Source organism: Pinus tabuliformis, chromosome X (genome assembly GCF_031772625.1).
Source record: "Pinus tabuliformis cultivar Carrire ecotype Pingquan chromosome X, CPIR1, whole genome shotgun sequence".
NCBI lineage: Eukaryota > Viridiplantae > Streptophyta > Pinopsida > Pinales > Pinaceae > Pinus > Pinus tabuliformis.
The window spans coordinates 1,416,499,452-1,416,522,554 of NC_142308.1; the positions used below are offsets into that span (position 1 = coordinate 1,416,499,452).

General features: G+C 41.1%; 2 protein-coding genes across 2 annotated transcripts in view; one reads left to right on the forward strand and one right to left on the reverse strand.

Moving 5' to 3' along the window:
• The window catches only part of LOC149145345 (uncharacterized protein At5g02240-like), a 153,983-nt gene that overhangs the window by 12,537 nt on the left and 118,343 nt on the right, over positions 1-23,103 (forward strand). The window lies entirely within an intron of this gene.
• LOC149145346 (uncharacterized) lies at positions 14,178-15,232 on the reverse strand. The gene is made up of 2 exons (XM_089448652.1): positions 14,724-15,232; positions 14,178-14,619 (listed from the first exon to the last, which is right to left on the reverse strand). Exons 1-2 carry the CDS (start codon positions 15,230-15,232, stop codon positions 14,178-14,180), a joined length of 951 nt encoding a protein of 316 aa, XP_089304778.1.

Genomic DNA, 23,103 nt, shown 5'->3' on the forward strand with positions numbered 1-23,103 from the left:
TCCCTGAGTCTGATATGTGATTCGATTAAAGCTTGAATGTAATCTTTCCATATTGTGCTCCACTCTTCTGTCAGTTGCCATTGCTGATCTGTTATCCAAGCTTGTGAGAATATGGTGAAATGCTGTTGATCACCTATCTGCGAGAGATATTTGATGCCCCTGTTATTTAGATGTAGAACCAGCCCTTCTGGTAAAATGTGTGCATTACCTGAACCAAGCCATGGATCAAAACCAATGCGGACTGAAGAGCCATTGCCAATGCGCCATAAAAGATTATCTTTGATAAGAGGCATGGTGTTTAGAGTGGCCTTCCAAATCGCCGATATGCCCTGTCGGTTCCAATGTGGCCTCCGGATCCAGTCAATGATGTTCAAAGGCCATATATACTTCTGGTGAATAACTTCTGCCCAAAGACTATTCTGTTTAAGTAATAACCAACCCTGCTTGGCAGCGAACGCTTGCGCAAAATCCGGGAGTGCTTTAAGACCCCACCCCCCCCATTTCTTCGGAGTAGTAATCATGGACCAACGAGTCCAGGCAAATATCTTCCCTTTTTTGTTTCCATTCCAAAGGAATCTGTTGCATGTTTGTTGAATTCTATTGAGAATTCCCTTAGGGATCCATGAGGGTGACATCCAGTATACTGGAGTGGCCTCAAGGACAGATTTAATAAGCATAAGCCTGCCTAATTTGGATAGGAGCCGGTGGTGCCAGCAGTTGATCCTCTTTTCTATTTTGGAGATGAGCCAAGACCAGTTCTCAATTTTATATCCATCTGGTTTTAGTCTAAAGCCCAGATATTTGATGCCATCCAGCAGATTTATTTCCAGGAATGGGAATTTCTATGTTGCCAACTGAGATTCCTGATTTGTACACCCCGCAATGGACATAGTCGATTTCCTTCTGTTGATCTCCATTCCCGTAGCCTTACAGAAAAGCTGGAGAATGTCATTTAGGGCAGTGGTGTCCCGAACACTCCCATTTATGAAAATAAGGATATCATCTACAAAGAGTAGATGAGTGAGAAAATAATGCTCCATGATTTTGAGTCCACTGATATCGCCATTCCTTTTAGCAGTTGCAATGAGCTTGCTTAGCCCTTCCATGACAATTAGAAAGAGGAGTGGGGATAGAGGACATCCTTGTCTGATTCCTCTGTTGATATTGAACCGAGCGGAGGCCGAGCCATTGATGAGGATAGCGAAGGAGGCAGAAGAGATGCAGCCCATAATCCAGTTGATAAGTGTGTGGGGGAAGCCCAAGTGGGTGAGCATCATCTTCAGATAGAGCCAATTAACTTTATCAAAAGCTTTTGCAAGATCAATCTTAAGAGAAATGCCTTTAAGATTTTTATGCTTTATGGAGTGAAGAGCTTCCTGGGCGGTGCCAATGGCCTCTTGAATGTGTCGATTTTGGAGAAAGGCAAATTGTTCAGCAGAGATATGAGAAGACAGAATGGGCTTGATGCGATTTGCTATGATCTTGGAAATGATTTTGTAGAGGCAATTGCATAAAGAAATTGGACGGAAGTCATTAAAGGATGTAGGGTCATCTGATTTAGGAATCAGAGCTATGAAGGTGTAGTTCATAGGGGGATGTATGTGCGATGTGATCCGGCTTTCTTCAATGACCTCCAATAAGTCCCCGCCCAGCAGATCGTAAAAAGCCAGATAGAACTCCACTGGCCACCCGTCCGGCCCCGGGCTCTTATCTTTCTTGAACCATTTGAGCGTGCTTTCCAATTCCTGTTTAGTGACTGGTTGAGTGGTCATCCATATCCTCCTGTCCCACAAATCTAGGGAAGTGACCAGCAAGATTGATGATATCTGGAAGATTGATGGCAGTCGGTGCAGTGAATTGCCTTTTGAAATGTGATACCCCCATTTTGGCAAGTTGCTGGTGCGTAGTAGCCCATCCATCAGGTTCACAGGGCAGTTGCCAAATAGTGTTTGAGGCCTTTCTACCATTTGCAAGGTTGTGGAAGTATTTAGTATTACAGTCCCCTGCTTTGAGCCAAATGGCTCTACTTTTTAACCTCCACAACTCCTCTTTTTCTTGTAGGATCTTAGTTTTTTGTGCAACCAGATTGTTCAGTAAAGATTTAGATACCTCTGATAGGTAGCCAGTCCCCCTTTCGTCCGTCAATTGAGCTATCTGCGTTTCTATGTCTACAAGCAGCTGTTCATCTCTGAGTCGTTTCCTTCTTGCCCAGGTCTCAGTCAATTTCTTTAGCTCATCTAGTCTGTCACAAAAATCTGCGGCTTTTCTCTGATCTCTTAGTGGAGGTTGAGATCCCCAGTATTCTGAGACCATATTAATAAAATCCAGGTCTTGTAGGAATCAAGCAAAAAATTTGAAAGGGGAGCGGGGCTTGTTTTTAGCATCACTGACTTGTAGGAGGATTGGGAGATAATCAGAGAGTCCACCTGAGCTAACCCATTGTCTATACAGGGGGAATAATGGAATCAGATCCTCATGCACCAGAAACCTGTCTAGCCGTCTTCCCAGAGCTGCCTCCCCAGTTCTCTGATTGTGCCATGTTGGAACTTTCTTATTCATAGGAATATCAACAAGCCTGTATGAATCAATTAGCATACTCATCTGTTCAGAGATGGGATCAATCTGTGCATGATGTCCCCAAGATTCTCCAACGCCCAGGGAGAAGTTGAAATCACCGCCCATAACAGTAGCTCGAGTAATGTGGTTGCTTCCCAGAAAGTTTTGCCAGAAGGTCAGCCTATTCAGATTAGGGCCATAGATGTTGATAATATGAATAGGGTAACCCAGCTCACCCAAGAAGATGTCCATTCCCAGAAATCCTTTGCCCCCCCATGAGGAAAGAGGCTTGCCCTTTCGAGGGTTTATGCCAATGGCCAGACCTCCTGACCGACCAATAGCATCCATACCCTGAAATATCCAACCAGGGTGAAGGGCCTGTAGGGTTCGCACCGCCACCTCCGAGGTGCATAGGGTCTCCTGAAGGAAGAGAATGTCACATCTGGATTCATGAATCAGTCGTTTTAGAGCCAATTGCTTTTTGGGGTTGGCTAATCCCCTACAATTGAAGGAGAGCCAAATCATGGGGAACCACTTGCCAGGGGCTCAATTGCTCTAAGTGCCCGTTCAATGGTGTATTGTCGCCCCTGGGCGACATCAGCTACAGGGTTTTGTATAGCCGAGTTGATTTTTGATGGACGACCCCTCTTAGGCTTGCGGTAACGACCTGGGGAGGAACCAAGTCCTAGCAGTCTGGTACGGGCCCGAGGTCTGAGATGGTAGGGATGCGATCCGGAGCTGGCAGGGGAGGATGAGGGATCGGGGAGGCCCTTCTCCAACCTGTGAGAGGAGGGTGTGGTGGAGAAAGTAGGGGGGGGGGCAATTGTGCAGAGGATGGATGGAACCGGTGCCGGATCAATATGAGGGGACAGTAAAGAGGTGTGCATAACAGAATGCAATACTTCAGATAAATTATGAGAACATATGGGGATAGATGCATTACCCGGATGAGATGATGCAGTCTCCGCTGTCTTAGACCGGGTGCACGGCGGTGCAGGAGTGGATGTAGCCTTCCTTCTGTTGTTGGTTTTCTTGGTGCCTTCCGATACTGCATTTGCTGGAGTCTCATCATGAGTCAGATCCCCTCCCGCAGGTTTGTTTTCTCCTCTGTTTTGTTCCACTGTAGGCTGCTGTCTAGGCCCTTTTGTATCCTCGGATGTCACCCCCGAAAGCAGAGGGCAATCCTTGTACAGATGGCCGATTTTGTGGCATCTACAACATCGAAACGGGACTCCTTCATAATCCAGCAGTTGCTTGCGCGAGAAGTGTCTGCGATGCAGTGTGATTTTCTCCTCCAGTCCTGCCCTAGTGTCAAGATGAACCAGGATGCGAGCCATGGTCATGATTCCAATTTGCTCATAGGATTTATCATGCTCCAGGTAGGTGCCCAGCACGTCACCTATTCTAATGAAAACTTGCGGAGTCCAGAATTGCATGGGCAAACCTAGTAGACGAACCCATATAGGTCTAGCACCCAATTGTTCTCGCTCCGGGTCAAAAAGAGGATCCCAGCGCTTCAGCAGGACAGGTGCCAATTCAATATGCCAGTATTGGGAAAGTATCCATTGGGTATATTCTGGTCTGTGAAAGTGCAATGCAAACCAGCCCCTCGCAAGGAACCTGATAACTGGTAATTCCTTGAGGAGAGAGCCCCAAATCTCCTCTGTCCATAGTTTTAATCTTTCTACAGAATAAGTACGACCTCTTACCCGGCCGACCAATACCTTTCGGGCATTTTCCATAGCATCCGCCATCTGAACGTCTTCACCAAATGTAAGATTAATATCCGAGTCTATTGCCCGAAGGCACTTGCCTTTTTTCAGTTTCTCCGAGCGCTTTCCGATAGGGAAATCCTTGAGAAGTTTACGGCACGGGTCAGAAGTGCTGTGCTGTGCAGAACCCGCCGAGCGGGCAGGTAGCAACGACGTGTTAAAATAGCCCCAGCGGATAGGGGAGCGGGGGTCGATACTGCTGGTGCCCGGATGCAATGAACGGGGGGGTTGCTGAGCACCTTGGGGGTTCGTCGGCATCAATGAAACGGATGAAGGGTTTGAGGGCTGAGTGGGCAGAGGGGGTGAAGGCAAAAAGGGCTGAGTAGGGTTCAGGAGAGGCGAATCAAGTGATGGAGAAGTCTGCAGACAGGTACCGAGAAGATGGAGCATTGCCGGCGAGAGGGGCGGACATTCGAGAGCCGGAAGATCCGCCAGGTTAACATCAGGATGTTTCTTCTTCCCCGAGCGCGGCAGATGGGGATGTAAGGAGGAGGCAGCTGTCTCGGATACTTGTTCTTTTCCCCAGGGTTCCATGGCAGGGCGATTATTATATGCCCAAATGTCCTGTAGTGGCATGGGGTCCTCCTCGTAGTCCACGAGGTCCTCTTCGACCATATTACCTGCCAAAACAGTGATGCCCTAGACTACCGACCAGGAAACCGACCGTCGGAGAGAAAGGAATACCTGCTCGCGGGGTTCGACGGAGAAATGTAAACCGCAGGGTAAACCAGGTCCCAGGAAACCGGGAATGGATATGGTGCACGAAAGTCCTTGCCGGTCAAAAGACCGTGATACCTGCACACTGTTTGTTTACCGCCATGAAGGTTAGTGAGTGCCAGGGTCGCCGCTAGGGTTAGGGTTCCGCCATTTTCGCCGATCGCCCAGAGCTCTCATTCCCATCTCTACAATGAGTCGTGTTATAAAGCTCCATGGGAAGTATGTTTTGTTTTTTTCTCTCTCTATATATATAACAATTGAAACCAAAAAAATTCTTATGGTTAAAACATTAAAATGGTGTGTTGCTTGGTATGAGGGAGATGTGTAATTCCTTCCATGTTCAGCATGGAGTTGACACATGTCATATTAACAACCAACGTAGATTCTGTAGAAAACTTTTTGTTCGCTGTAGCCTTCACAGTTTCAAGGTTTTTGTATTAGTTTTCATGCCCACAGCCCCAAATAGTTTAGCTGATATTAAACACTTATTACAAATTTATTTGAAACATTTAAGCTACCTCTACACTTCACTTTTCCAGCTGATATGAAAGAATAATCAAGCAGCACACACACGTAAATTTACACTTTTACACAGTTATTTTTGGTCAACTGACCCTGGAAAAACTCGCAAGGGGAAAACCAATTCTAAGGGAGGATTTTATTTGCTTCTTAAGGAAATTTGTACAAGAAGAAATTTGGACTTATCTCTTCCCTTAAAGGAGTGCCTCTGAAGTCCTCTTTCCTTTGAGTTTTGAACTGATATTTCTTACACACAGTCAGCTCTCCTCAAGGAATTTTTTTTTGGCTTCTTAGAAGCTCCTTATACACAAGAAATCGGGCCACTGGACAGTCAATAAGTCTGCCTGAAAACTTGGTTCTTCTCAGCTGTATATTCACCCTCGAACATAAGTGCTTCCTCCCTAAACACGAGCTGATCCACAGTCAAGAAAAAGGCCCGAAAATCTTGCTGTAAGTGCCTAGAAATCAGTGCTGAAGGAGCTGCGAACTCTCACTATCAAACCCAGAAAAACAAGCAGAGATAAACCTCGGTTTTCACATTGTCTCTCAGCTCATTCACGACCTGGTAATACTCTGAAAACTCAGCCCTAGTCCAACATGCTTTCCATCTTAAACTCGGCCTGGAAACCCAAATAACTTGGCCCAAAAAACAAAGCCCAAAATTTTTGGGATGCGTGCCAGTCTGCTCCTGAAAAGTCGGGGTTGACTATGCTGTTCGATTTTCTTGTTCTCATCCCTACAAATGTGAAAATTCCTTAAATCCAGAATCCATACTGCAAAAACTGATGATATTTCTCCTACTTGTTAGATTTACATGAACAAGTTATTTGCTGTTTCCTACGACAAACATCGAAATACATACACTGCAACCTACACCATAAAAATAATATGCCGAAACAAGAAACTGAACAATATAGAAAGATATAACACAAATGACATAGTTGTTTTTGGACAAACATCCCCGGAAAAACTAGTGTTCCACGGGGACTCGCCCCCCCTAGGGGTCTAGTTTCCTCGCTCCCCCGCGCTCTGGGGACTTGGGGACGAGTAGGGGACGTTTCCCCACGCTCCCAAAATGGAGGAAACTCAAGGGGACGTGCCAGGGAAACGTTTCCCTTCCCTGAGGGGGCGTTTCCGAAAAGGGGGACGTGGGGGGGCGTGGGGGGACGAGAGGGGACGAGGGGGGACGAGGGGGGACGTGGCACACCTTTAATGCATTAAAAACCATTTTAATTAACTAAACGCTGAACTTAATCTTTAATTAAGAGTTAATTAATGTTTAGGGTTTTGGAAAATCGTTGTTTCATGTTATAAAAATGGCACCCTGAACCATGAACAACACACTCACAGCCTTTGCAAGTTCGCTGAGCGCTCCACTCACAGCGTTGGATTTCACTGTTCGGATTTTAATAAACAGTGCCTGTATCATTATTAATTGTATTAGGAATTGTATACAAAAGGTAAATTACCTAAACAAAGTCAGTGAATTAATACAATTTGTTGAAAGTGCAAGCTAGGAAAACCAAGACCTTGAATCGGTTCAATATGGGCTCTCCCCGTTCATGGTGATAGTAGGTTTAGGAAAAGGGCCTACTGTCACATGTTCTGAAAAGTGGATCTGACTATTTTGTTTCCAGGAACCAATTAACCACAAGTATGGGTGAAAAATCCGACTTGTAAAAACTTAAAAGACTGCCTCCTTGACTACCATGCGTTGTGTTGATGAGACCTGACTAAAATATAATATTGTTGATATAATAAGACCTGATTAAAATACAGAATGTTAAAATTCCACCAGCCACTCAACTACTTTCCGATATGATTTCTCAAAATTCTGCCCTGACATCTAATTTTGATCCCATGAGAACTTAAAGGGTTCAAAATATACATTCGCTCGAAGAAAGAAACCAGCAGGATTTGTAAAATGGAAACTACCTAAGCAGTCTAACAACATGAAAAGAAGAAAGTAACTTCCACTTACGTGTCTATCATTTTTTGCATGAGATTGCCGATGGAAAAATCTATGGCACAAGGTTATGGCTATCGCAATGGTTACCTGGGAACTGAATAAACAATAGACAGTCAGCCTATTACTATATTAGGCCTATGGTCTTTACCTATGGAAAAAGCATCCAGGTTCCGTTTAGTCCAAGTTCCAAAAATGATTTCTTTTAGACTTTTTCTCTAGGTTAGTAGTATCTAAAATAGAATTGTGAAGGTATATCAGACCTATGGGCTAGTCCTATGGAAGCATTGCCAAATAGGCTATTCATATATTAATATTATCAGTTGAAAATCTATGGCCTGCCTAACTAATATGTCAAGAACTTAGAAGTCTAGTTTCTCAAAATCATTATACATAATCCACTATAGTTCTGAGTTCTCTTTATGTTTAAGTTTTCTTCTAAGAAGGATAGTTCTCTCTTTGTTTAAGTTTTCTTCTAAGAAGGATTGTGTAATTTTTCAAATTCATTGCTTTCTTGCTCCAGGAATTCTTATCAATAATCATGCTTTGCAGCGTTTCAATTCAAACCAAATTGTCATAGTGGACTCAATTAATAAATTATATTTTATATTTATAAATTTTTAAGACCTTGACGCTTCCCCACGTTTCCTAAAAAATGGTAGGGATCTTTTGCATAGGTCGCTCCCGCGCCCCCTCGCTGCCTCTCCCCCTCGTCCCGGAACCTTGGTGGAACATTGGGAAAAACCCAACGCGGGAAAACCGGTGCAGCGGATCTGAGGGTTTTTATTATTAAGCTGAAGTTATTTCTGAATACAATTTATGGATGGCTTGCTAGCAATCCAGTACAAAGAATATCACTCGGTAGAAGAAATTAGTGGGATTGCCTCACTCTACACTGCAAGTCCCGGTTGATCCAGCAGCTGAACCAACGAGTTCCCCGGCGACTTCTGTGTTGCCCCTGTGTTAGCCTCTAAGGCACTGTGTCACCTCTGCTAGGAATCAATTTGCCTTTTGGAGCTGATTCCAGCCCTCCCGGCTCAAAAACGTCAACCTCCTCAGCGAATTCGGACTTCTGTGTGAAGGCTTCTGCGCTACTCTGCGTGGGGCCTGCGTGAGCCCTTCTTGGCTCTGCGTCACCCTCTTTGGCCTCTGTGCTGCCTCCTCTGTGTGTCTCTCTGCCTCTCTGCTGAGTATCCTTGGCTCCGGAGAAGATCCTCCAGCCAAAACTCCCTCTACCCCTCTTTGCGTGATCACTACAAATCACTGCGCTGCCTCTAGCTTCAACAATTCAATCTGACTGATCAACTCTCTGTGTGTTTTCCAAATGACCCTCAAGCCTCCTTAAATAATCTTCTCATTGACATTCAACGACCCAGATTAGAAGCTAATCAATGACTAAGATCATTTCTTCTTGACCCTCGTCTTCTTCTAGAAGTTACACCCACAGTTAGATTAATACCCATTAATTATTTTAATTTCCTAACTTTAGACTTAGGGTCCCATTAAAAATAATTAATTATTTTAGTAAAACTGTCTCTGGGGGGGATTTCCCAAAATGCTTTTTGGGTTCTTTGGAATACATGTGCCCAAGCCTCCCTGCAAAATTTGAGACTTAGAGCACATCTGATGCTACCAGAAATCAATACTCCCTCTTAGCGAGAAATTTGCTCTAGCAATGCCTCCCATTGAAGCATCGCCCTGATTTCATAACATCGTCCTCTGCGCTGCTTATGTCTGACATGCTGTCCACCAACTACTGCGTTGCTAATGCAATTGACTTGCTGCTGACACTGCCATTGTCAACATTGCATTCGTTCTACAACTCCCTCTGAGTTTCTGCATTCGTGCTGCTGCTGGCGCTGGCACTGCTACTGCCACTGCCCCTACACTGTAAACTGCTGCTACTACTGCATCAACAACGAAAAAACATCCCAAATTACTGAACAAGTGTTCAACATAGATGCATCTCGATGCTGAAGATCTGACTACTGCTAGTCCCACGTTGTCCCTCTGAAGTCACCGCGCTGTTGTTGCTATTGCACTGTGCCTCCCTCCACTGCTGCAACTCTGCACTACGCTGCTCAGACTTGGCGTTCTAACCACTGCATCTGTCGTTCTAACACTCCTTTGCACCAACTGACACTGGTCCATCTTGCTACTTCTGATCTAGGCTCCCGTAGCAAGGTATTGATCCGAGAGGTGGACTCCTCAAGGATCTTGCCCATTTGCAGCTCTTTCGAAACTACAATTCCAAATCAGCCCACCTCCCTCTTGAAGATATCTCGGTTGTCATGGTGAACTCCTCCTCGATCTTCGCGGGTGCAACCTTTGGATCGTGCTTCTCATCTTTGTCCTTCTTCCTGAGAGGACACTGTGTTGCGTAGTGACCCATTTCACCACACCTGAAGCATTTGATCTTCGAGACGTCCTTCTTCCGCCTTTGCTGCTCCTACTGCCCCTTGGATGCAAGGGCTGCATTCTCTTCCTCCTCCTTGGGCTTCGACCCACTGCTGCTGCTTCTGTCAAGCTTACACTTGACTAGATCTCTCCTCAGCTCTTCCTGCTTGAGAGCTGCCCACATACTATCCTAGTCTGGCAAAGCTGCCCTGCCCAGGATGCTCTGGACAAAGACTTGCCACTCTTCTGAGATTGAATTTAGGGCTAGTCTCACCATCTCGGAACCTTGAGGTGTAGACCCCACAACTGCTAACTCGTCCTAGGTCTCCTGAAGCTTCGTGAGGAACGGATCTATGCGCTCCCCCTTCTGCATCTGTGCAAATCTCAGTTTCTGCTCTAAGTACATCTTTCGCTGCTCGGAAGATCCTTGATACAACGTTTCCAAGGCATCCCACATCTCCTTAGCAGTCCCTCTGCTAGCAATGTGACAGACCACATGATCCTTTACTCCATCAAGGATCATCCTCTTGGCCTTCGCTATTTCTCCCTTGTACTTCTTCAGCTGATCTGGATCTGCGGTCTCAGCCACCCCCTGTTGACGTAGACCTTGAGAAAATGATCATCCAGAAGGCATGACATCCTTGCCTTTCAGGTCACATAGTTGGATGCCCCATCCAACTTGTCCTGATTTCTCAGCTCACTGGTTGCCATCTCCGCCACGAAAAATGTTGAACTGCTCCTCTTTGTTCCTCATTGTTGTTACTCAGCCTGTTGTCGCGCAGATTGACACGACAACGCTCAGACCGGGGGCTGTCACTCCGATCCCCGATCTCTCCGTTTAAGCCTGTCTCCCGCGGCTAAGGGGGGTAGACCCTATGATATGACGATGACCAACTGTCGACCAGTTGGTTGGGAGACACGATATGAAAAGCGCTGAATGGATTTAGAAGTTAAAAGATCAGTGCCTTGTGGGTTTGAATTTTAAAAGATCACTTAGTAAATAAAAATGTAAACCATGTGTAGCAATCATTTATCATCAAATGACTAGAACAGATGCAGGATATTCGATAAATACACAGATTTCTTATAATGACCAGAGCTTCAATAACGATATCCAACAATTAAGGAAATATCAACACGATTATAAATCATGAATCATTCATTATATGCAGCTAATCTTTAAGACGATCATTCATGTACAGATAAACATTCATTCCGCATCGATGAATTTGAATCTCAGCATGATAATTTCCTGAAAATAACTGGACCTGGCAAAAGAGAAAATTTTCCAAATTAAAAAAAAAGAAGTAAAATTAAAACTAAATTAAAATCTAAATAAAATAAAACTTAACAAAGTCCTAAACTAAAATATAAACATTTTTTTTTCTTTTTTAAATGAAATCTTAACTATATATAAAAATAAATCTTAGATCGAATTAAAATCTAGAACTAAAAAATATCCTACGTTAAAGATCGCTCAAATAACAAAAAAAAATGAAAGGAAATAACTCAGACCCTAAAAGCTACAAACATAACCTAATGAAATCGAACGCCTATCGAAAATCCCTTACGCCACAGGCATATTGCGTTAAAACGAGTTGATGGGAAACGACCTGAGCAATGAAAAGGACTGCGGAAATACGATCGTAATGGGAGAATGAAGCTGAAAACGAGAAAAACGCAGGCTTGTGAAAGATGCTACCTGAAGTATGCAGAATGAATTCGACTTGAGATCAGATCTTCTTACTGTAACAGCTTTTTGATACTGTCGGCGGCTAGAATGAATTGTAACACTGCAAGGCTCAATAACTGGCTGCGTAAACACAATTCAATGAAGCTGACAGTGGCGCGTTTAGCTGAAATCCACAAGTAATGCGTACGATCTAGGATAGGCTTATGAAATATCGACTTGCTTATCGAAATACAGGAGCAGAAAAAGTCCACGCCGGAAGGTTTGCTTCACACGCAGGCATACCCGCGATTAGACAAAGAAATTCGATGTCTCATTTTCGGAGAGCCACCAAAGATAGATTCTTTTTACCTAGCCAACCCCTGTTTATGTCCTTACGGCGTTTCTGAAGGGTATAGCATAATTTTTTTTTGAAATGTATGCTGATTAAATCCGCGGACTCAGCGAACTTAGACGCCAGACAGCGTATTGACAGGTTCGGTCACCAGGCAACAGTGTTTTGGCATTTGACGATTGTGTGCAATCACGCCCTCAGTAGAAATGAACGCTGAGAGAACCTTCCCCTGGAGAGACCCTGCTCCTGTAATTGCAAAAAATCCTAATGAAAACTGTATAAAACAAAATTTGGAACCCAGAACAGCCTGATTAATTTACAGATTTTGGCCCCTGAAATGCCAGATTTAGCAATAACAACAGAAATATTATCGGAAATTTAATTTTAATGTAAAACGCTTCAGAAAACCCTGCATGCATTCATAAAAAATATTTCGAATGATAGGCCCGGGATCAAGAACTGGCTGGGCTCTTTCAGAAAACACAACCCGGGAGTTGGCTGGTTCAGCCGAGAACTTTCCCTAACGCCCGGAATCTGAAAAAAAGGATTTCCTGCACAGCTTAAAATCAACCATCAATGTAGAAGGAGAAAACAATAGTGAAACCCTGATCAAATGGAGATATCTGCCAATATATTTCAGATCTAAACTATCATTCAAACCTCAAAGATTAGACAAGATACCTGTGCCTAGATCAATCTTCATTAAGCTATCATTAATGGCTGAAAATAAAATTATGCAGAACAAATAGAACAATTTTACAGCATTTTCAGAAGAGTAACACCAGCAAGATTTTTAACCCCAAAGTCTTTTTTATTGCACAAAAATGAACTACAAGAGAGCTTCTTCAGCACCAGATTCACAGATCCAATGATCTGAAATGAACCCTAACACCCTACTTAAAGGAAATGATCCCAACGGCTAGTTCGAGTGATCCATGTCGAAACGATCTCGACCGTCGATGAGGATCAAGACATCTCTTAATCTCATCCGTAGAAATTGCTAACTTATTATTAAAAATAATATTTTGCATGCATTCACTCAAAATATTATTATTTTATTATTTAGGGTTTTTGCTTTATTTTATAATTTTTTATTATTTTTTATTTATTTCATTTGATAATTTTTTTTAATTTTTATTTATTTTATTATTTTATTTATTTTCTTAAATGGATCATCGAACTAAGCCTTTGGAAACATCACCTAGGACCTAGGACTTAGGACTCATGAGGGGATTTAAAACATTTTCGAACCCTCAAGCAATGTTACCAGACTCGGAATCGGCAATAAATCGGCGAGGCAAAAGAGCGAAGAGTTTTAATCGGATCGGGAAAAAATCGGGAAAAAATCGGCAAATTCATTAAATAAAAATATACACATATATTGAATTAAAAAACCATTTTTCATTAATATTGGGTAAAGGTATGTCCAAACAATGCATAATATCAATAGATGTCCAAAATATCATGAATAAATAAGTATCTCATATATGTTATGAGTCCACACATGATCCAAAGCACTGAGTTTTGAGTCCTTAGAAGCATATGCTTCTAAAAGTTTACAAAAAAGTAAAAAACTGCATACTAATCAGAAAAAAATCAGCAACTAAGAGTCTAAGACTCTTAAGAGTGAGAACTAGAAGCAATTCCTCCCGCTCCTTCGCTTGCTTGACTCTCAAAGTTCTCCAAGTCATGAAGGCTGAAAAGAGGAGGCTCATCTAATTGAACCCATTCTGCCGCATTTGTAGCTTGCAAATCTAACTCTTCAAGGTCAATTGGTGAATGATCAATACCTGTCATTATCATGAGACATTGAAATGTGAATTAAAATTTCACTTTGAAGTTTGAACTTTAAAGTTTAAACTTTTAAAGTACGAACTAGATTATGAAACCTTCAAATTCAAGCTCTCGAATCTCACCTTGTATTTGTTTGTTGCGAAGTCGTAGATTGTAATGGACAAATACAAGGTCATTCAAGCGCTTTTGTGTCAATCGGTTGCGCTTCTTAGAATGTATTTTCTCAAACATGCTCCAGTTGCGTTCACAACCTGAAGCACTGCATGCTTGGTTTAAGATTCGAATGGCAAATCTCTTCAAATCTGGCGTATCACTACCAAAGTTTTGCCACCAAAGACCTAGCAAGTGGTAAGGGTTTGTGAGTAGAAGACTAGAAGTACCAAATTAGTAAATAGTAAAAACTTAAAAAGAAAATAAAATTTAATAAAACATTTAACATACAAAATAAAGTTTAAACAAATTTAATGAATTGATGAAGCCTTCAAGCTGGGTACCTGGCAACATCTTTGACTTTTGTCTTATAGCACTGGTATAGGCAAACAATTTAGATGGTGTCCTGTAATCTTGTAGTTGGGAAAAGACACGATTTTGTTGTTCTGGATCAGGGAAGCACCTTTCCAAGCATGTCATAAGTCCTCTGCCAACCTCCCCATCCTCATTAAATTTGCTCTTATCATAAAAATATTGTGGGTTTAAGAAGTACCCAGCAGCATGTAAGGGGGAATGCAATTGCCTATCCCAACGTGCATCTATAATGTCCCAAAGGGGCATATACTTTGTCTCATCATCCCCATATCTTCTTTTGATGGCCTCCTTTGCGAGATCCATCGCCTCATAAATGTAACCCATAGCGGGTTTGTCACCATCAACCATCCTGAAAGTTCAAGCATTCAAATTTAAAGAAATATGAAACATTGTAAATAAAAAGAAGCTTGAAATGAAATTTAAAAAATGAAAAAGTTAAAAGACTAAAAGTACCTGAGAACTCTAACAAGGGACTCCGTCACAGCAATAATCTCTTCAGCATCTTTCCAGAAGCCATCATTAAACACAAGTGCAACAATTTCGATGCCTTCAGGGGTCTTGGAATGTTTAGATCCCATCCACTCAGGTCCCAAGAACATCCTCTTCAGATTTATCTTTTGCTCAACCACAGATTGCAAAGATATGAAATTTGTTGCAAATCTAGTCACTGCAGGTCGAACAATTTCTTTACCTTCAGTGTATATTCTCATAGTGTTTAGGACAATAGTGTGGTTGTATAGGTATTTGGTTATGGATTTTGCCTTCTCCACAACCTCATGTATCCAATGAAGCTTACCAATGTCCTCAAGCATTAAATCTATGCAATGGGCAGCACAAGAGGTCCAAAAAATAGTGGGGTGCCTCATCTCAAAAAGTCTACCAGCAGCCATATAATTCGCTGCATTATCGGTGACAATTTGTACAACATTTTCTTCTCCCACTTTTTGAACAACTTCCTCCATCATTTCACAGATAAGTTGGGCACTCTTAACCTTATCTGAAGCATCCACTGACTTGAGAAACATTGTGCCTGCGGGACAAGATACAAGGAAATTTATTAAAGTTCTATTCCTCTGATCTGTCCATCCATCACTCATGATGGTGCACCCTGTTTCTACCCATGATGAACGAAACTCAGCTAGCAGAAGCATGACATCTTCAACACTCTCTAACAACATATCTGTCCTAAGGCTCTCTGATGTAGGGGCTTTGAACCCTGGACCTGCATTAGCAATTGCATCAATCATAGCTTGCCAATAAGGACTTCTGGCACAGTGGAAAGGTATGTCAGAATAGAACCAAAAGTTAGCAATGGCCTTCCTTGCCTGAATATGGATATTTTTTTTCCAACCAGTGCCATCCAAGGTAGGTTGGGAACCGGGTTTTGTGCGGGGAGCAAAAAAGGCGTTTATGTTTCCACCTCCAGTGTTCAAGGAAGGAGTTGAAGGACTGGCATGGCTTTGAGGCATGTGTGGAAAACTTGGGAACGGCATTGAGGATTCAACAGATTGAGGTGACATGGGGCTAGTGACAGAAAAAGTATCAACTCCAACATTTCCTATTTCAGCAGTTTGCTTTGCTTTCTTGGCATTATGCTGCTCTAACATTTCAAGGGCCAAGGCTGCTTGGTGTTGGACATTCTCGTCAACCTTGGTGCAAATACCTATATCATGGCCAGGTATTTTTGCAAGGTGGAACTTGAATCTATAAATACCTCCACTGCATTTTGTTTTGCAAAATTTACAAAGGACCCTGGGGTCTCCGGGAATCCTGTCACAATAAGCCCAAGCAAAGTCCTTCTCTCTCGGCATTGTTGTTGCTTTGAACTTGTGTTTAATTTGTGGCTTCTGTTAAGATGAGTCCTGTGAAAGACAAGAAAAAATCAAATTTAAAAATCATCCAAAAATTTAAAATATGCTAGAAATTTAAAAAAGTAAATGAAGAGTCAAGACAGATGGACAAAACACTCATATCTGTAGCTGCTTCAAGCTCAGACTTGGTGGCAGGTGCTACTTGGAACAGTCACCTAGGAACAGAATTGTGGCTCAGATTTGTTGGAGGGCTCAGTCCTTGAGGCACAGTTACTAACTTACTGTTACAGTGTTATGAAATTATGAATACAGTGCAGAGTCCAGACCAACATTGTGAATTTCATTTTCTCGTTTAATAACCAACAATGAATCACTGAATAACTGAGGCTGCTTGAATCATTTTATGCATATCAACTTCAAGTTTTAATAGGGTCCCTAAAACCATCATCTCTGCAAGTGCAAGGTTATTGGTACCCCTTCTCCAGCCAGCTTTAAAAGTTTAAAGTTTAAAAATTTTAAAGTAATTTACTAATTCGTATCTGAAAAAAATAATACTGGCCTAGGGGGATCTCTTAAGAGTCGACTGTTATTATAAACTTTAATACAAATGTTCTGAAATATACTAAAGTTTCTAAACCAGTCCCTTACATATTCTAACTAAAAGTTAAGTTTATAGACTACTTACATATTAAACGTAAAGTTTATCACTGTAAAATTTAAATACTAAATATTCTGAAAAATGTAAGTTGTAACAACTTGTAACTTGTCCTTCCACTTCAGTGACTCAGTAGCTCAATCCAATGGGCATTTTTCTGTTGAGGACGGTCTAAGACTTAAGTCCTGTAGGTAATAGTGAGAAGCTGCTATTGAACTATCCTGTTAATAATTACAATTCAGTTTTTCTAATGGTCAATGGGATAGCCTGTGTCTGAAGGCCTGAAGCAGCTAATGGGGTAATTAATACCGCATCAAGTTTCATAAGTTTTTGCACAATCTAGACCTTGTTAATATATAAAAGAATAAAAAACAAAAATCTTAGCCAAAAAAGAAAAATGTAGTCCATTCCCATGACAAATAGACTACCAACCGCTGTGTGGAAATAATTTGAACAAACTGTTGTGATTATTAAAAAGACATCTCTATCCTGACCATGACAAATTACTAACAGTCATATAACGTATATCAAATGCGATATGGAATCTGGCAATCTGAAAAATGAAGTCATAATAATATTTATATAACGTATACCAAATCCGAAAAATGAAGTGATATAACCGTAACGTATATCAAATGTACAGTGGACGCAAGCTATCGGTGAAGGCTGAACTGTACAGTCGAACTGTCGAAGAGAAAAACTGTGACGCTGACCTGCGTTTCAATTTCACGCGACAGGGACTGTGCTTCCAAGTTCCAATGCGGGCCGCGGCTTCGTCGTTCCAGAATCCAGATTCCAAACTTCGAATGCGCTTAGAGTCTTAGACAGACAGGCTTCGTCGTTCGAGAATCGACTGTCGACAGGGATATGCTGCGGTTCGAATGCTGCAATGACAGATGTTATATAATATAAACAATGCAATTTTATGCCGGCACCGTTAAACTGTTAAAAAATTCACCGAAGCGGGAATGCAAACGCGGGAACAGGCGACAACCCTAGAATTTTGGCGGGACTCGTAAAAATCGGATAAAATCGAACGAAATCGCATAAATCGCGCGTCGAACTCGCGTTGACCACGAGTTAAACTCGGTCAACGCGAGTTGACACGCCCAGATTCGTAACGGCTCGTTCTGCCGCCGATCAGACTCAAAATCGCGATTATTCCGAGTTTTTCACGATTCCTGTTACACTGCCCTCAAGACACATTACATCATGACTTTTACAATTTACATCTTAAGGGGGAAAACCCCTTTATCATAGACTCTCATAAATCACCTAGTTTCTGCGACACAACTATAATCTAGCAGATTAACACACTAGGATTCTCCTAAAGTTCTAATAACAAAATGCATCCTGGCTTTGGGGTCAGGCTGAAGGAAAACTCTGCCGATCATAGATCGGTGAGACGAAAAACCTTCCGGGATGTAGATTATCATTAGAAAGTTAGGTCCACCTAGGCAATTTTACATAAACGACTCATATCTGCTAAGATTATTTACAATTCATAAATGCAGACAGGGTTTACAATTAAAATGATCAAGCTGCTGATGACTGCAGGCTGGCACGGACACGTTGTTCAGGTGCTACCCCTTTCTGCCAAAAAAAGAGGGGGTGTACTGCAGGGGTAGTTGACCGGTAGTGGTCAACATCTGGCTCTACTTGGGGACACGTTGCTGCACTGTAGGAATGTGAGAATCCAGAATCTGCATCCACGCAACACACAATAAAATATAAGTAGCGTCCATCCCAAAAATCATCATATACATTAAGCACAGGAAAGATAAAAGCTCTTCATTTATTAACTATCTAGAAAAGTAAATCTAATCCTAAAACAGAAATAAAAATGCGGAAAAAACAAGGAGTAGGGTTAGAAATACGATACAAAGGATGCCCCATGGCATCAGATGTGTTCAATATAGTGTATACTGAGCATTTGCCTGCTTTCAGGCAAATCTGTCGGCTGCTTGTCGGATGTGCCATGTCCAATTCTGCATATGGTAGGACTTTTTCCTATCCGAAAATCAAGCTGCTCGCGGCCGTCTGATGCATCAAATCTTCTTCTCATTTTCTTTCTCTTGCGCTTTTTCTTTGTGGCAGGTTGTATTACTGATGACATGTAACTTTCTGTTTCAAAGCTATCAGATGAAGTATGTAAGATATGCGTGACATGTCTTTCTTTATCCTGCATCTGATCTTTATCATTTTTAAGTCTATCTGGATCACCTTCAATTAACCATCTTTCAATTGAACCAATGACCTCCTCATAATAAGATGGAACTTGTTGCGACAAATGAGAAGGCTCCTGATCTGTTGATGTCCCCTGGTTTCTCTCATCCTTTGACCATTGTTGAAACTTTTGAACTTGTATTTTAATGGCATCCATGTGACTAGAGTGTTCAACCTTTATAGCACTGATTTGCCTAGCATGGTCTTCTTCCATATCTTTTATTACTTTATCGTTCTTTTCCTTTATGTCCATCAAGCAATGCTGCATGGAGTTTATTTCTTCTTTGTGATTTGCTTGCATGGTGGCCAACTGATTATTATGATCGAACGTCATGATAGTCATTTCTTCATCCATAGTTAATAACTTGTTTTGCATAGAATTAATTTCCCTATCATGATCAGCTTTCATGGTCGCCATATTTTCCTCTAAGCCTGACATCTTGCTTTGCATGAATCTAATTTCTGTATCATGATTAGTCTTTATGGCTTCAATTTCTTTAGTATGCTGATTTTGCATGATCTCCATCTCCCTATTACGTTTTTCCAGGTGGGTGCATAAAGTTCTCACATCATTGACGTAATTAGTTTGATTAATCTCCATATTTTTTACCAGCATCATTAGTTCTTGTATAATTTGCTTTTGATCTTCCTTTTCGTTGTCACTTGTCCCTGCTTTTCCACTATCATGGACTTGATCTGCAATAGTACTGGTGGATGACACATTCTGATCTTGAAATCTTTCTTCAACAGCTGGACCTTTAATAGGATTACTTTCTTTCTTTTGCACAATTTTAGAGGCAGAAGGCAAGCTGTTTGAATAACCATATCTATCTTTAAAAGCATTGACAATGTCTTGTAAAGAAGTGAAAGAATCCTTAGGAAAATTGTTAAACCAATTCAAAGCATCACCCTCTAAAGAAAAGACAAAAAGATGCATCTTGATATCTTCATGGTTAAACTGAGGGGGTCTACAATATATGATCATTATGCGAGTAAACAAGCCTAGATGCCTTCTAACAGCGATTGAATCACCACCCGAGAAAATAGGTAATTTAGAAATGGCCTCCTCCGGAAAATCATGGCGACGGTCAGTAAAACGACATGGTTTAAATGAATAATCCATGATGAATAATAAGGGATTAAATGGATGATAGAACGAGACCTCTGCTCAAGAAAGTCAACAGATGAAAGCAGTGGAGTCGCCACTTGAACAACGAATCTGATTCTAAGATCCAAAAAGGAACCACAAACAGATATGAAGAAGGCTTCTTGTCTGGGAAAATAAATGAAATGGAGTCGCCACCCAAACAAGAAACGAACAGAAGAGAAGCTATTGATATGGCGAAAAATAAGGCAATAAAAGATCCAAATGATAACCCCAAAGGTTGAATCTGCCAGCTCAAATGAGAGATGAGAAAGATGAGAAGATGAATGTCGATGAAACTCCAGGAACAGAAGAACTCTGTCCCCGACAACGGTGCCAAAAAATGTTGGCGTTGCCGGGCCAGATAAAAAGATGACAAATGAGAAGGATGATTGTCGTTGAAACGCCGAGAATAAAATGATCCCCGGCAACGGCGCCAAAAAATGTTGGCATTGCCGGCTCAAACGAATGATAGAAAGATGCATGATGAATGATACAAAGTTGTTGAAACACCGAGAATAAAGTATCCCCGGCAAAGGCGCCAAAAAATGTTGTCGCGCAGATTGACACGACAACGCTCAGACCGGGGGCTGTCACTCTGATCCCCGATCTCTCCGTTTAAGCCTGTCTCCCGCGGCTAAGGGGGTAGACCCTATGATATGACGATGACCAACTGTCGACCAGTTGGTTGGGAGACACGATATGAAAAGCGCTGAATGGATTTAGAAGTTAAAAGACCAGTGCCTTGTGGGTTTGAATTTTAAACGATCACTTAGTAAATAAAAATGTAAACCATGTGTAGCAATCATTTATCATCAAATGACTAGAACAGATGCAGGATATTCGATAAATACACAGATTTCTTATAATGACCAGAGCTTCAATAACGATATCCAGCAATTAAGGAAATATCAACGCGATTATAAATCATGAATCATTATATGCAGCTAATCTTTAAGACGATCATTCATGTACAGATAAACATTCATTCCACATCGATGAATTTGAATCTCAGCATGATAATTTCCTGAAAATAACTGGACCTGGCAAAAGAGAATTTTCCAAATTAAAAAAAAAAAGAAAAAAGTAAAATTAAAACTAAATTAAAATCTAAATAAAATAAAACTTAACAAAGTCTTAAACTAAAATATAAACATATTTTTTTTATTTTTATTTTTTAATTTTTATTTTTTAATTTTTAATTTTTATTTTTATTTTAAATGAAATCTTAACTATATATAAAAATAAAACTTAGATCGAATTAAAATCTAGAACTAAAAAATATCCTACGTTAAAGATCGCTCAAATAACAAAAAAAAATGAAAGGAAATAACTCAGACCCTAAAAGCTACAAACATAACCTAATGAAATCGAACGCCTATCGAAAATCCCTTACGCCACAGGCATATTGCGTTAAAACGAGTTGATGGGAAACGACCTGAGCAATGAAAAGGACTGCGGAAATACGATCGTAATGGGAGAATGAAGCTGAAAACGAGAAAAACGCAGGCTTGTGAAAGATGCTACCTGAAGTATGCAGAATGAATTCGACTTGAGATCAGATCTTCTTACTGTAACAGCGTTTTGATACTGTCGGCGGCTAGAATGAATCGTAACACTGCAAGGCTCAATAACTGGCTGCGTAAACACAATTCAATGAAGCTGACGGTGGCGCGTTTAGCTGAAATCCACAAGTAATGCGTACGATCTAGGATAGGCTTATGAAATATCGACTTGCTTATCGAAATACAGGAGCAGAAAAAGTCCACGCCAGAAGGTTTGCTTCACACGCAGGCATACCCGCGATTAGACAAAGAAATTCGATGTCTCATTTTCGGAGAGCCACCAAAGATAGATTCTTTTTACCCAGCCAACCCCTGTTTATGTCCTTACGGCGTTTCTGAAGGGTATAGCATAATTTTTTTTTGAAATGTATGCTGATTAAATCCGCGGACTCAGCGAACTTAGACTCCAGACAGCGTATTGACAGGTTCGGTCACCAGGCAACAGTGTTTTGGCATTTGACGATTGTGTGCAATCACACCCTCAGTAGAAATGAACGCTGAGAGAACCTTCCCTTGGAGAGACCCTGCTCCTGTAATTGCAAAAAATCCTAATGAAAACTGTATAAAACAAAATTTGGAACCCAGAACAGCCTGATTAATTTATAGATTTTGGCCCCTGAAATGCTAGATTTAGCAATAACAACATAAATATTATCGGAAATTTAATTTTAATGTAAAACGCTTCAGAAAACCCTGCATGTATTCATAAAAAAAATTTCGAATGATAGGCCCGGGATCAAGAACTGGCTGGGCTCTTTCAGAAAACACAACCCGGGAGTTGGCTGGTTCAGCCGAGAACTTCCCCTAACGCCCGGTAATCTGAAAAAAAGGATTTCTTGCACAGCTTAAAATCAACCATCAATGTAGAAGGAGAAAACAATAATGAAACCCCGATCAAATGGAGATATCTGCCAATATATTTCAGGATCTAAACTATCATTCAAACCTCAAAGATTAGACAAGATACCTGTGCCTATATCAATCTTCATTAAGCTATCATTAATGGCTGAAAATAAAATTATGCAGAACAAATAGAACAATCTTACAACATTTTCAGAAGAGTAACACCAACAAGATTTTTAACTCCAAAGTCTTCTTTATTGCACAAAAATGAACTACAAGAGAGCTTCTTCAGCACTAGACTCACAGATCCAATGATCTGAAATGACCCCTAACACCCTACTTAAAGGAAATGATCCCAACGGCTAGTTCGAGTGATCCATGTCGAAACGATCTCGACCGTCGATGAGGATCAAGACATCTCTTAATCTCATCCGTCGAAATTGCTAACTTATTATTAAAAATAATATTTTGCATGCATTCACTCAAAATATTATTATTTTATTATTTAGGGTTTTTGCTTTATTTTATAATTTTTTATTATTTTATTATTTCATTTTTTATTTTTTATTTTTTTTTAATTTTTTAATTT

Coding starts and splice junctions, on each gene's coding strand:
- LOC149145346 (XM_089448652.1), bottom strand. CDS start 15,232: ATGGAGGAAGTTGTTCAAAAAGTGGGAGAAGAAAATGTTGTACAAATT. Junction 14,620..14,723: donor TCCCTTGTTAGAGTTCTCAG/GTACTTTTAGTC, acceptor TTGAACTTTCAG/GATGGTTGATGGTGACAAAC.